The sequence below is a fragment of the Haemaphysalis longicornis genome, unplaced genomic scaffold (genome assembly GCF_048455015.1).
Source record: "Haemaphysalis longicornis isolate Haplotype H1 unplaced genomic scaffold, Haemaphysalis longicornis Haplotype H1 scaffold_14, whole genome shotgun sequence".
NCBI classification, from domain to species: domain Eukaryota; kingdom Metazoa; phylum Arthropoda; class Arachnida; order Ixodida; family Ixodidae; genus Haemaphysalis; species Haemaphysalis longicornis.
In genome coordinates this window covers 37023340-37038807 of record NW_027526245.1, presented here as the reverse complement: position 1 = coordinate 37038807, position 15468 = coordinate 37023340, and the positions used below count along the sequence as shown (strand labels likewise).

General features: G+C 48.2%; 1 protein-coding gene across 1 annotated transcript in view; it reads left to right on the top strand.

Moving 5' to 3' along the window:
* The window catches only part of LOC144165047 (uncharacterized), a 176018-nt gene extending 161108 nt beyond the window's left edge, over positions 1-14910 (top strand). Inside the window, exon 5 of the mRNA XM_077695204.1 lies at positions 14728-14910. Coding sequence (XP_077551330.1) covers positions 14728-14864 — 137 coding nt within the window. The 3' untranslated portion in view covers positions 14865-14910. The remainder of the gene's footprint in view (positions 1-14727) is intronic.
* The last annotated feature ends 558 nt before the right edge of the window (positions 14911-15468 follow it).

Below are 15468 nucleotides of genomic sequence, written 5' to 3'. Positions count from 1 at the left end.
AGGAGTGCGTTTTAGGCATTGAAGTCGTGTCATTTGTCATCATTGGGTTTTCATGGGAAGGGAAGGAGGCTTTTGTAGAAAAATCGTGTCAATAGTGCCTCAATACACGAGCGTGGCGCTGCCATCGAGGCATCCTACTCTTGCCATCGTCTACGCAAGCGAACACAGCGACTGTATTAGCATTGCTTGGCAGTGGCCTGGGGACTGATTTTTTTTTTTTTTTGCTGCTAAGTATTTGTGACCGCCACCGGCATTCAAATGAAAGTGACTTTTTGGCTGCTGCACTAACCCACGAACGAAGTCGACCCCATTGTTGGGTTAGAGCTTTCAGGGCCTACGCCGCGCAATGAATGGGCTGGATGTGTTTGATGGAAACGCGATTTCGGGTGAAACTCGGCGCTGTTTTCCAGCGCCGAGTTTTACTCGTGACTGACATGGCTGCTAGCGCAGTGTACTGTATTGTTCCTGGTGGCAGTGGAGCGCGCTTCGTGGGCTGGACTCATGTTTTCATTGTAACGTAAGAGTATTATTGAGCCCATTTTCAGCTACCGAAAAGTACAGTGCGGGTAAATTGCGAGCGAATCTTGTGCGACTCCTTCGACACGACTCCCGCTCCGCTACCATCGTGTCGTAAGTGATGTCAGCGCGGCGGTTGCTGGCAACGGGAAGTTTCAACAAAAGCGTTGGGAGTCACTCCACCATCGATAGCCTCCCATTCGACAAAAGCTGTGTGTGTTAAGTGCCAGTGCCGCCACGCAGATGCAGCGGGTTGTCTTTTCGCGTACACCTTTCGAAAGTGCAGCCGTGAAAGACCCACAGTGCGACCAACAGCCTCATGTTTGCCTACCAAGATAAAACAGCATTTTTTCCAAGTCTCCCTAAGCTAATCTACAGGAGAGCATGCCAGATTTCAAATTTGACGTGATCTTGCTTTGTTGCCCGTACTCAATATGCGTACACCCTCGTCGAATTGCAATTCAATGTGCACGCATCATTTGACACTGATTGTGCCATAACCTTTTTGTTGACGTTTTAACAGATTCCCGGTACAATATTCCGAGTGAATATCACTGTCAACAAGTGTTTTTATTGCCTTCCCATGCTGCTGTTATTCCATTTATTGCTTTGGCCAAGCCCCGAGCGCACATATCATGTGCTACGCTGGTGAATACAGGCATGTAGCGCAGCATAGAAGACCGGAACATGTACCCGCACACGATGCTAGGGTTTCGAGAGAAGCTCAGCACGCAAGACGCCATGCTGCTAATCCAGCACGAAGCCATGGACACCACCACAGTCAACACCGGGGACAACCGCGCCATCCTCGGCCTAGACCTACAGAGCGCCTTTGACAAGGTACGCCACTCTGCGATCCTGGCTCAAGTCAACAGACTGGGGCTCAGAGAGAGGACCTACAACTACATCAGGGACTTTCTGTCACACCGCCCGGTGATGCTACAGATTGGAAACCTACAACTGGAAGAGCGGAAGCTGGGCAGCATCGGCACTCCGCAAGGCGCAGTCATCTCGCCATTTCTCTTCAACCTGGTGATGATTGGAGTCACCGAATGCCTGAACCAGCTCCCTCAAGTCAAGTACACCATCTATGCGGACGACATTACCCTCTGGGTCCCCGGGGGTAGTGACGGCCACATTGAATCCACACTACAAGAGGCAATCGACAACATCGAAGACTGCCGGAAAGACACGGGACTACGCTGCTCTCCGCAGAAATCGGACTTGCTGATACTACCACCGCCCGGCCGCCTCCGCAAGCTAGCAGCGGAGGACGCCAAAAAGATCACGCTACGCCTGGGGGACGGCACAGTCATACCCCACGTGCAAAGCATCAGAGTGCTCGGCATGCACATCGAAGCCAGCCGCAGCAATACAACCGCAATCGACCGCATGTTCACCAAGATGGGGATCGCAACGCGTCTCATCAAACGAATATCTACGCGCAGGCAGGGAATGCGAGACGCTAACCTGCTGCGCCTCTTGCAATCACTTGTCATGAGCCACGTTACATACGTTGGTGCGTTCCACTACTGGAAACAACAGGAGAAGGATAGGATCAATGCGGCATCCGCAAATCCTAGAAGGCAGCACTGGAGTTGCTCAACAGCACGAGTAACCTGGCCCTCGCTGAACTGGGGGTACACAACACCCTGGACGAGGTGAGTGAAGCCCAGCAGGTCTCCCAGCTCGAACGCCTCGGTTCCACCAAGACCGGCAGGGCCATCCTCCAGAGGTTGGGCATCAACCCACCTCAAGTTGACCAACATCACGGTAGGATCGTTCTCATAGAGGACGACATCGTTCTCAAGATCAAGGTGCTCCCCTTGCCGCGGAACGTCCACCCGGACAGGAACACGGAGAGGAGAGCGGCGCGAGCCCGAGCGCTCGCCGAGGCACACAACAGTGACGAGGGGGCAGTATACGTGGATGCAGCCAAGCACCGCGACCGCCCCAACACATATGTGGTGGTGGTCGTACGAGCCACCACCGGGGAACTACTGAACGCCTGCAGCATCAAGGCCCGAACGGCCGCGCAGGCAGAGGAGGCTGCCAATAGCCCTAGCGCTAGCGAGCAGCCCCACAATCACCACGGTGCTCAGCGACTCGAGGACCGCAGTAGCAAGCTACGCCAGGAACGCCGTGTGCGGGACTGCAGCGAGGCTGCTCCGCGAGCGCAAGGAGACTACAACGCACATCCGCTGGTTCCCCGCACACGTGGGGGGCACTGCGGGTGGCACCGTCAACCACAAAGAGGAGGCGGACGCCATCGCACGTGAGCTCGCGCACCGTGCGGTGCCCCCATGCCCATCGTCTGCGGCGGAGATCATGGAGCCCCTGACCAACTACGGGGACATTCTTCACTGGCATCGTGCGGGGAGACGCGCCCTGCCCCCACCTCACCCGAGGCTCAAGAGGGGCGAAGCCGTCCTCCACCGTCAACTACAGACTGGATCCGTGCTGACTCCAGTGCTCGCGCGCCACGTGTGCCCTGGAACTTACGAAAGTGCAATGTGCAGTGTGTGCGCGTTGGTGACTGCAGACCTGGCCCACATCATGTGGGGATGTGAAAGACACAGTGCAGTGGGGCGCCCAAAAGAGCTACCACCGGACATTATAGGACTCGTGAGCTCGCCCGAATACGAGCGGCAACTGCTGGCAGTCCAGCGGCTCGAGGCTGCTCTGGCTCGGCAAAGGCGAAACGGAGACCCTCCTTCGGGAGGGGACTCTCCGAGTAGCCTGAACCGGTGCCCAGGCATAGCTTCGGGGTCTGCTTAGTACATAGACAGGGGGTGGCGAAGCCCTGCGTGGCCTGACCCGCCTCCCCGCCCGAAATGATCAATAAATGTCATTTTCTCTCTCTGTGATTTATTACTGCAAAGCAGTAAATGTCTAACCCCCCATGTTTTCATTCCAGTGTCATCGATTTACTCGGTGCCGCTCCGTCGCTCCCCCTCACCACCGCTGACACCTCTTTCTGAACTATTTCCTGCTCGCCTCCCCCGATTCCCCTTTGGCAAGTTGCGCAGTCGGCAGCTAACGGCGGTAGTGTGGTTATCAGATGATAGCAAAAAAAAAGAACCACGGATTGGCGTAAAATATGCACTGACGATTACTACACTCCCAAATATGAAATGTGTGCGCAGCGCGCGCTGCATTCTTTTTGTTCACGGAGCATTTCAGTTGCGTCCCATGAAGTGTTCGCGAGATCAGCGATCGCACGCCACCGTGCGCTACTGTGCTGCTACCTCGTAGTCCGCCGCAGCCAACGGTCAGCCTGTTGCAAATCATGTTTGAACGTCCCGCGCGTACGTCACATGGTTCGGATTAGCCCCGCACACGGGAGCAGCGAGCATGTTGGTGCATATCGTGTTTGAACCTCCCACGCAAATGTCACGTGGTTTGTATTAGCGGAGATTGGAACAGGGTCCGGGGGTAGTGTCAGGGGGAGGACGCTCTTTGGTGGTGACACATGAAACAATTAAGTGTGAGGGAAAGGCAGTAAGAGAGATAACGCCATGGCAGCACATGTCGTACTGCACTTTGTCATTCCCCAGACGCTCCTCCCCGTTTCCTTTCCTTACTTGCTGCTGCGTTCGCTCACTCGTTTACGCGGACGTAAACAGACGCCGCTCCTGCGAAGCCCAGGCTAGGGCCCCCTAAAACGACGGAAAACCGCCGTCGCCGTTTCCGCTCAAATTCGACTTAGCCAAGTAGCTGCGAATCCCTCCCGGTATAAGAGAAACCTCCTCAGTTGGAACGCCGGCTTGAGCCCATTTTTCCATTTTAGCTTGGAAGGCTATCCGAGCGACATTTTCGCCGGTGTCCTTCACGCCTAAGTATGCGTCATCACCGGTTGCCGGTTTATTCGTGCATGGTTTGCTGATAGAAAAGGGGGGCTTGCACGCACAGCTAGACATCATGCCGCTACCGATGAAATGCCGGTTGTTCTGGTGGGAGATTTAAATATCAAAATTACATGGCTCAATGCGGTTAGTGGGCTGTTCTTAATCGAATGGTTCGTGTGTATGTTGATGTGTTACACAGACATCTTCACAAACAGTGAGATACATACGAGGGGGAAGGAAAACGGACGGCCACATGTTTGTGCATGAGAATAGAGCTCAAGGGCTTCCAGGTTTTAAATCGTTATGGGAAAAATGCATGTCGTTCCTTTGGAGGAAAAATGGTGAGAATTGAAGCGCTGGCCCGAACACAAGCACGAATGAGCTCAAAAACAACGGAAAACTGCTGGCGCCGCCATTACCGCCTCATGTTCAGCTCGTCGAGTAGCGGCGAGTCCATCCCGGATGAACAGCAATTTTGCCGCTTGGAACGCCGGCGTGCGGGAATATCATTTCTTCGGAGCGCTTTTAGGGTATATTTTCGACCGCGTCTGTCACTTCTAAGCACGCGCACATGACCGGTTGCCGGATTATGCGTGCACAGGTTTGTAGTGGACAATAGAGGAAGGGAGCCGGGAGCGTCCACGCGCAGCTATAGGTTTCATGCCTAGAATGATGGATGGCATGTACGTTGTGCTGGTGCGAGGTTTAAACGCGGACGTTAAACGGCCCAATGGCACCTGTCCGGAGTCGTTAGGGGTATAGCGGATTGGGTTTGTCTGTTAGCCTATGCTCAGACTACAGACGCAAAAGCCCTATCGTGAGCTATGGACGAAAAAAATGGCCTGTCATGCAGTTCGGTTGGCTGAAACGTTAAATGACGTCATACTCCGAAGTTATTACGACTGTTGCGGCAACTCTCTGAACCCGGCCTTACACAACCGTAAGATGCTCGCGACGCGGCAGCGACACACGCAGTTCTATGTATATCTAAAAGAACAAAGGTTGGATCCTTCAGAGGTTCACTCTGCTATTTGGCTAAGAAGTATTCTCCATCGCGAATTACGATAATCGTGTTTTGTTCTGTGTACTCCGTGGACTGTGTCCAGCTTTGCAGGTCATCATTCTTGATAGAGTGGAAGGGCACTAATTTTTTATTGTAGGGTTTTAACACGCCTACACAACGCAGGCGACAAGGCGTGCCGTAGTGGAGGGCTCCGGATTAAATTTGACCACCTGGGGATCTTTAACATGTCCGAATTCTCGTACACACGGGCGTTTTTGCTTTTCGCCTGCATCAGAAAAGCGGCCGCCGCGGCAGGGAATCGAACCCGTTAACTTGTGCTCAGCAGCGCAATGCCTTAGCCAGTCAGCCACCGCTGCGGGCAGTAATATTTTAGAGCGTCTTCAACGGGCCAGGGGGTATTCCGGGGAGTCTGCGGTGCCCTCGGCAAAACAAATTTCAGTCTGCTTTTCATACAACAAAGAAACTAGGGAGACACGTGCGCAGGCTTACCATACGTGTATCACGTCTTGAACAGGAAATTGTTTGCCGCTGCGATTTGTATAATGCACTATATGCTTGGGGGACGGGGGTAACATTTATCTAACGCCAGAGCACTGGCGTTCGAGAACCACATATTTAAGCTCTGATGTCTATGTTAATATATTTTGGGCCTCTAAATTTGCCGCAAACTATGCAAATGAAGCGAAGCTGAATGGTTAAAAGAATCTTTCACACCCACATTGCCATGCACGTGCCAGGCAGCCCAAACATTAAGGATTGTTTTTGTTATCCCCGGTCATCAGATTTGTAAGACACCCTTTCACTCTGGGCTGTGGCCATCTCGCGCTGGCTGAGTGGCTGCAACTTCTGAATAGTCTCTGCCAGTCGCTTTGGTCAGCAGCAGTCTCCTACAGAGTTGCATAGTCAGCGTCCTCTGGGTTAGTGATTGAGGGTCAAGTGGTCTCACCTGTGTGGCTTTACTGTTAATGAATACCACTTTCGATGCACATTGACTTAATTAATGGGAATAGAAGAATGTGCTGGTTTTGTTTTGCGAAGCCAATCTCTCCAATTTTCTCGGCATTTTAAGAAGAAAAAATAATACAGCAAAGTGTTACATTGAGTTATAAAAGATAAAGCCTCCCAAAGTTTTAATAATATAGCGGGAGCGACGACCGATGGTCATGTCAGCGCCTTATCTTGGTGTTCACCGGCAAAATAGGCGAGGGTACGCGCAAGCGCATAGAACTATCTTTGGTGGCAGCGTCGTCTGCACCGCTGTTCATCTCAGGGCAACACACCCCCTGTTTTTCTTATCTTGCAAGGCCGTTTCGCTACCGCCAAAGGTAGCAGAGAAGCGTGGGGCACAAACTCATTGATATGCAGTGGCAGGGGTTTTACCACTCTCAAGGAAACCACGAAGCATACGACACTCATACAGCAGCTAGCCTATTTCGCTGCTGAACACCGTGATAAGGCGCTGATATGCCGGTCGGTCGTCCCTCCTGGTATATTATTGAAAATTTCGGAGGCTGTGCTGTCTTGCAGCTGTATGATTAAATAGATTCTACAGAAACAACCACATGTTGGTCTTTGTTTCCATTTTTGAATTATTTTTTGTTGATAGCCTGGCTTCATTTTAATAAATCCAAAGAGTGAATATGTTCGCCATGGTATCTGCTGCATTTTTGTGGGGGCAGACAGCTCATTGTCGTTCGCTACATGTTTAACATTAGCGAGAGAATATGATTGCTGTGCATGATCATTTTTACTTTTACAGCCCGGTTGACGGTGAATGTATGGAGCAGCCAACTAGCTCGATGAGGGTATGGTTTCCATAGAATAAGATTTTAAAGCCATGCTGGATCAGTAAAAGGCATGAAAAAGAAATACGGATGAGAAATTACCGGGGAAATCTCCAGGGAAATCTCTTAAAATTTGATGCTGGATATGTTATGGTTGTATTTCTTGATATACCTATTACGTACATGCAGTCTCCTCATACGCTTTGCATTAGGACTTGCGTGCGTTTCATCTCTTACCTCAAATATAGCCACTTACCATTTATTATGAAACAATTCATTTTTACATATATTGATGGATGCTATTGAAGTACATTATTGTCAAATAGAACGCGCTGAGCAACGTGAGAGAAAATGGATGTGGACGGTACAATTTTATTAATGAATGAAAATTGAAATAAATGAATTGCATTAATATAAATTGAATAAATGAATTACATTTCAAAATGAATGGAACAGAGAGGTTAGCGTGATCATATAGATTGTGGCCTGATATCCTGTGCGGGGGAAAATAGCTGAGATATAGGTAACAGTTATTATGATTATGAGGTGGGGCTGATGATATAACATTATATAAAAAGGTAATGGCTAAAATTGATGTAAAACAACCGCGTAACAATATATTATAACAAAGGAGAGGACGCGAGAGCGCGCAAAGAGGGGGACGGACAGATGATGGAGCTGAAGGGATTGAATTCAAAATTGAAGAAAAGCAAACCGCCGGACAGACCTCTTGCGCTGCGAGTGGTGTTTTGTGCAGCAGTTTTCTGCAGAGGGAGACAGCCGTAAAAAGCAAAAATAAACAAAACACAAAATGCCAAAAATTGTTCTACCAAACGGAAATCCATCTCCGCAACCCACCGACAAAATTCGCTGCGATCGTTTTACGAAACTCCTCAGCCCAAAGGGCGGATTATTATAATTTGGCAGTGTTCAAATTTGCAAACACAGGTGCACGCTTACCAGTTGTGGAGGAGAAAAGCGAGAACGCCCGTGCGTCGAGATTCCGGGCAGTTGAAAGATATTGAGGTGGTCAAGATTAAGCTGGAGCCCTCCATTACGGCTCGCGTCATATTCCCGGTGTAGCTTGGGCGCGTCAAACACCACAAACAGTCAATCAATCAATGAAATTACCAGTTCGGAATGCGTGGCGTTTGCAGTGCGTCTCGAAAAGTCAAGCACGTTTTCTTGACACGACGCTGAACCACAACAGGTGCCACAGAACGCGCCATTGTGTACGCAAATTTGAGTGTTAAACGACAAGCCGAAGGTGTTTCATATAGCAGCGTTTTAAATTTGCCGCGTATCCCTCCGTACTTTTCTTTTTTCGCTCGTCTTTAATTGTCACGTGATTATGTGTACTACACTTACGGTAGAAACTGTCTCTCGAAAAGAGATACTTCCCCAAGAAATCCCGTATTAATATCGAAAATTAAAACAAAATTATTTCCGTGATGAATTACACATTATGAGAGTAAAAGAGTAATAAACTGAAGTAGTTCGATAACTTCGTGTCTCCAGTACTCACCGGTGCAACAGCGGAGCGAAAAATGCCCTGAAAAATGCCTCACGCCCAATTCACGCCTCCTTGGCGCGTGCTGCCATGGCCCATTACGTCACCCCAATCATGAGCGAATCGCGTGAGCCGCCTTTTGAAAACGTTTTACTCCGGCCTCAAAATATTACCATAAGGTGGCGTGAGTGTGCCGTAGTTCGTCTTTGCCAGAGTTTCGCTAAACTCGGGTTTTATAGAAAAACACCCCTTGTCACCGGACATACGAACCACCTTTGGTAACTTTCAATACCGGGTAATAAATATGACAGCCTTCCTTGTACTATCTGCTGCGACCACGTTTCATCGCATCCCCTTCCTATACTTCTACCCGTGTAGACCACCATCTTAAATTTTAATTTCGAATTCCATTTCAACGCACTACAACATACAGTAACACTATTCTTCCGAAGACGTGTGCTGTTTGGAATCACCTGCCTCTCTTATTGGTTACTATCACAGACACCCATCGTTTTCGCGTTGCACTTACAAACCTTATCTAAACGTACACTCCTACTCCTTATCTGCTTATCTTTTTCCCTTAATGTTGGTGACGTGAATGCCCGCGCACTAAAATCAGATCTGAATTTTTGCACAGCGATCTACTTGTGAGTTCTTGCTTATGTTCACTTTATACTTCGGATATTGCTTAGCAGTGTGTTTTTCAGTTCTTGATCATATTCACTTAATACTTGTTATTGTACTGTAACATGGGTGTCTTGGCTCATGCCTTCTTGTGGTTGGCATATTTCTTTGAGTTTTTTTTTACGTGCCTTGTATTCCACTATTGATGTAGCCCCTCCCCTCTATAACGCTTCTTGTAAGCCCTGAGAGTAAAAATAAATAAATAAATAAATAAATAAATAAATAAATAAATAAATAAATATTCCTGACAATTTTCGGCGGTCTCTCACTCTGTCGCTGAGCAGGATAAATCTGTAGTTCTTTAGTGCGGCGCTAGCTCATCATTGGACTACTGGACCAATAGGATTAGACCAATAGAATAGACCAATAGAATAGACCAATTAGACCAATAGACCAATTAGACCAATAGAATAGACCAATAGGATCCGTTTCTTGCCCCACCAATCGCTGACCCTCTAGAGAGTCACTCATGAGCCACTATCTGGTCACGTGATCCGCAGGGGGTCCGCGAACAATACCATTGACCCACGAATTACCGCACCGGCGGCACGCGCGTGGGTCTTCCGGAAACATCTGACGAGTCACGTGACCGGCGGACGGATAATGTGACTATGGCGGAGCATGCAGTGTCGTTGAAGGTCAGAACAGGAAGCAATTTGGCGCTCCACTGCACGACTCTGTGCACGACAGGGGACCGTGTCGGCGTTTCAAACGACGCGATTACTAAAATAGTACGGCAAAACGGGAGGACGCGAAATCACGGAGCCCACGTAATAAAAAGGATGGGAGACAGATGCATTGCCAAACTTTCGGTAGACCAATTTTCGAGGGAATGTGTAATGCGAAGTTTGCTGGCATGGTCATGGCTTCTAACACGTGCTCTTGTATTGCAAACTAGCATAACGCTTTTTGGTTGTTTTGTTATCCCCTAAAACGCAAAATAGCAGGAAATTATTAGTGCGCCTGTATTTGTTTCTTCGAGTTGGGCTTGGTGTGCGACTGAATTTCACCAACTAATCCGCAAAAACACCTTCACTAAGAGATTCTTAGGCAGCGACAATAGGGTCAGAGAAGGGTAGCTTGACAGTGTTATACATAGAGGAAAGAAGGGAGGAGCGAAATTTAGATAATAATAAGAGTTCAGTAGGAGGGGGTGCAGGATCATGGATATAGTAAGTTAGAGATGTTCAAGCGCGGAAAGAAAAGTGTTGCAGGGAGAAGATGAGGAAGGAGAGGAGTTGAGACGAGATGGTGAGATGAAAGGGGAGGCATATGACTACAGTTGGGGAATCATGACGTTAAGGGAAGAGAAGAAGACGAGAAGAGAAGGCGCAGTGATGCGCCGAATAAGAGCGGGAAACATAGTATTAGACCTGTGGGCGAGAGGCGGAGAGTGAGGAGACAGACAGGAAAATTCCCCGCATTTCCCCGAGGGGAAGAATGTGAAAGTGCGAATGCACGAGTTGAATTTGCGCGGTTCGGTAATGTCTGCGAAAGAGAGATCACACACACACACACAACTACAAAGAAAGAAAGATGCATTTATTCACAGACACCTATTTGTGTTATCGTTGTACTTGACTGCTAGAGCGGATCTCAGCTTTGAATTTTCGTGTCAGTACTCCTTTAAGCGGGTGCATTAGCCCTTCTCACGCCCGATTCCTGGCCAATCCCCCACGTCGGTATGTGCCATGTCGGCGGCCAGGCAGCGCGCGCCCATCTCCCCCCGTTGCCAAGGAAGACGAGGAGATTCCTGGCCAATCCCCCACGTGGGTATGCTATGCGGACATCGCCGGTGGACACAGGTTCAGGGTCGCTTAAGAAGTGCATTCGCACTTTTAAAAAAATTACACCATCTTCCTGTAGGGGAACCCTAGTAGTATGAGAAACAGGCATTGGGTCGATTCAAGTGCCCATTAGTTTTCAGTTCGTCGTTTCCGTGAGGTTGAGGTACGTAGCTACCGTTATATTTACCGTTTGGTTTCCATGGTAACTACCACACTTTTCACTTATTGGAACTACGAAAGTGGAAATTGCGTTGACCCCATGGCTGTTTCGCATAGTACTCAGGGTTCCCCTACGGGAAGATGGTGTAATTTTATTGGAAGGGGGGGGGTTGTTAGAGCGGAGAGGCATTAAAAAGAGAGAGAGAGAGACGTTGTACGTGGTATGAGTTTGTCTTTATTTAATCATTATCATCGTCATGGTCAACGTAGTGGACGTCGAGCTAACTTCTAGTACACTCTAGTCGAGCTGTGGTTGGCGTTCCGCTGTGATTATGACCGCCTTATAATCTGTAAATTGTAAAGTCAAGGGCGGTTGTAGTGAATGAACCCTAAAGTTGCTGAAAATGAGGTCGATGCACGTTCCCCGGATGGTTTTGGGTTCCTTGTAATCACGGCTCCACCGAGACTCGCCGAAGCACGCCACTGCCGATGACGATGAAACGTCGAAGGAGCGAGAAACGTGCTCGTCTCGTGCTGGCACAGGAAGGCACCGGCCACAAAGTCGCTTCAGGAACCCTTAAAGGGGAAGCGCGCTCGCCTCGTGCCGGGCCAAGAAGACACCGGCAACACTGTCACTCCAGGAGCAATAGAAGGGACCGGGCATCCAGCAAGCCGAGCATGCGCAGTGGGGGTGTGGACGGCGCAACAACAACGACAACGACAAGGGAGGGACATAGCCCCGACCATGAGAGGCTTCGCATCTAAAATTGAGAGGTTGAATTGCTCATGACAACGATTCAAGATCAAGACTGCGCTGCAACAAACCTTCCCTAAGCTCTACGGCGCACATCAAAGTCGCGTTCCCGTGCGGGGAGATGGGACGAAAGGAAAACAAAGTGGCCCATCTGCTTCCTTTATAAAACGTTTTAGCAAAGTAAGGAGCTTCACTTATATCTATATTACTTACTCAGAAGCAGCAGCAGAGCTTCACCGCAGGCTGTCTCCCAGTATCGTCAAATATTTCCTGTCTGGACAGTTCCTTTTGATTCCTAAGGCGGTCCACTTCCGCAAAAAGAATTCAACACGAAGACACCTGTGAACTGACGTATGTACGAAATTGTTAAAGCAGTTGCGGATGCAGAGCATCATTCGAGCAACCCAAGGGGCCCGGAGCCCCTGGTAATAGTCCTTATTACACGCTTCGTAAAGTTGTCCACTAGTTTGCCAAAGCCTTAGTTCAGCAGAGTGCACGAGAATCAGTTTTGTGGAGCTTCGGATGCGCGACACAGACACGAAGAACATGTGACGAAGAGGAAAACAAGCCCTAGAAATGCTCAGAGCAACACGTTAGGCATTTCCACATTATCAGAGAAATCATGGGCGCCTCATAGTTTTTTTGCTTTTTCATAGTTCTGGTACATGGCTTGTACGATCCACCATTTGTTTCTAGGTATATGCGTGTCTCAAAGTCCGTCCTTTTTAGATTGACTGATATTAGTTCAGACTAAGGGGTAGCGGCTTTGGCCAAAGAGCAATAATTATGGTTTCAATCTGTGCGGCCATGTTATTCTGTTCTAAGGAGGAGCGTTCTATCCTTCTATGTCCTGTTATGGCCTGGCTGCACGAAAGAAAATTCGCCGCGCGTGCGGAGGTAGCCGAGCATTGTCGTAGACATTTTCGGGCACAACTGACGTAAGGGTGCTGAATGACGAGGGGTGCAGAATTTCGTGCTCCTATAATATAGAGGTAAAACACGCTCAAGTATGTTCAAACACGCAGTGGAGGCCGCCACAACAACTGGCACTGTTTCATTCTTTCTTTGCCTGATCAACAACATAGCTTCATCGTTCCCCTGACCGCAAAACTAACAGGAAGAGCCTATATTTTCTTGTTGGTATTGCATGAAGGTTATATAAATTCTTGCATTATGAATATTTTAGGAGCCGTCTTTATATTTATAAACACACTTTAAAATTCTTTTACAACATTATTGTGTTTTCTCTGCAGCCACAGACAACTTGGAGCTAGTTCACGAGCAATGCCAGCTAAAAATGTAAAGCTTTTACGCGGTACATCACGACAGACTCGTTGGAGCCAGCTCGCGTGCACCGGAACCGGATTAACATCTAGTAAATATTAGTATTAATCTATTTGCCTGAGGGGCACCAATACTGCGCTCATGAGGTGCGCGGTCCCTATCCACCCATTTTGCAACGTATGAAGGGAAAAATATGACTAAAAGCGACCAAACATTTGTCAATGAACAGAGAAAGAGAGAGGGGCTGATTAGGGCTCAGTGGAACTCCTGATTAGGCAGAGGGATAACTACCATATGCTGGAAAGGTACGGTCACGTGTTATCGAGGGGAAAGTAGAGAAGGGGGAGGATACGTCTTCTGAAAGGAACGGTACAAATTTACTAGCTTTTCACCAACACAGGACTTTATCGAGGTTGATTGAATTAAAGCAAACAGACTCCATGCCCATTCCGGGGGGGGGGGGGGGGGGGCATTCTTTGTAGTAGTTGCCGCTTGACAAGATGGGCATCAACAAGACCACACGTACAAGAGGGATTGTCCGGGAGAGTACTCAGTCCATAACCTCATCAATTACGGTATTCACTTTAAAGTTCAAACAGTAATAACACTATCAAAGTGAATGTTGTAAAAATATCTTGCTTCATTTACGTGTCACGGACGTACCGACGCCTCCACATTGTGTCCGTGGCGTGTTTATATAGGCGCGAATTAGTACAAAAAATTTAATGCTGATAATTTGGGTCCCAGCACAATATCAGCTAAAAAGCTAAAGGGACCCCGCAACCCTTTTTTCAACTATCTTAGAAATCATATGCTTGCAGTACGTAGTCAACCAACACAACCAGTGCTTAAACTATAGGGGTCGCAAAGTAACAGCCAAAAATTACTGCTAAATGCCCATCAGATAACTCAGAAACCTGCTTAAAACATGTCTTCATTTTAGGATCTCGGCGTTCTTCGACCACTGGAGTTATGTTATTAAAGCTGTGTAGCGGCTTTTGGCCGGCTTTACTTTAGCCACAGTAACGAATTTATTCGATAGACAATTTAAAAAGACAGCCACAACATCCAAGCAGAAACGGGAGGCGTATCTCCTGCGATGAGCAAATCACGCAGTGCAGCTCCGTGCTGGCGATAACTAGAGCTTTCGCAGTGCTTCGAGACAAGAAGGAAAGAGTGAAATCGTGTATCGAAGTTTTGCATAGTTCCCTTAATATTTGATATCCCAACACAAATATGTATTTTCTCAAACGGCTTTTATATGTCACACTGCTTTTTTGACTTGGTCAGTGACCTACGCTTTATCGTCGCAATAAGGCTTTTACCTGACCAGACGGTATTCCGTCAAACTCTGGACTATATCTATTTTCTTTGCAGTGACCTCTGGTGTGGCCTCCCGGAAACAGAGCCTTGATGCAGCGTTTGATGAGGCTGTCCTTGACATCGTTGCGAAAAACAAGATTTCAGAAGAGTTCCAGATGGTACCCACCAAGGACTGCCCTGACGACATCTGACTCCTTCACAGTTTGCAACAGCTTTGCTGCACATACATCCCGAGTTGGAGGCCATAAATCTGTCACAAAAATAAAGGGCTTTCGTATGCGAAATGGTATGCCGGCTGAACAATTGCTTGCTGTTTTGCTTTCTTAAAAACACGATGCAGTCATGAACACTGAATTAAATATCGAGTCAGTATCACGAATAACTTGAACATTCCTGTAAATAACAAACTGGCTTAGGGCACCTCATACGCCAGGGCTCCCGATTCATTTTGGCTACTTGGGGATCTTTAACGTGGACAGAAATCAAGACAGCTTACGTGCATTAAGACCCGGAAGCGTTATGCACGCCACGAGAGTTAGCAACCGAATTCTTAATCAATAGTTTGAACACTTAGTGTGTACAAAATAAATAAATTTATCGATACTCGGCCCGGCTCACGTGATTAGACAGCGGAGCTTTTTAAATACCACTGAGAGTGGTATTTCTCTCCTTACAATCGTCCGTAAGCACAAGCGCGTTCATGCTGCAACGAAAGTTTGAAAAACCACAAAAAAGCGCTGTATTGCGATGTCTGCGTTTGCTAAAGCAAAAAAAAAGAAACTAGAACGATGACGC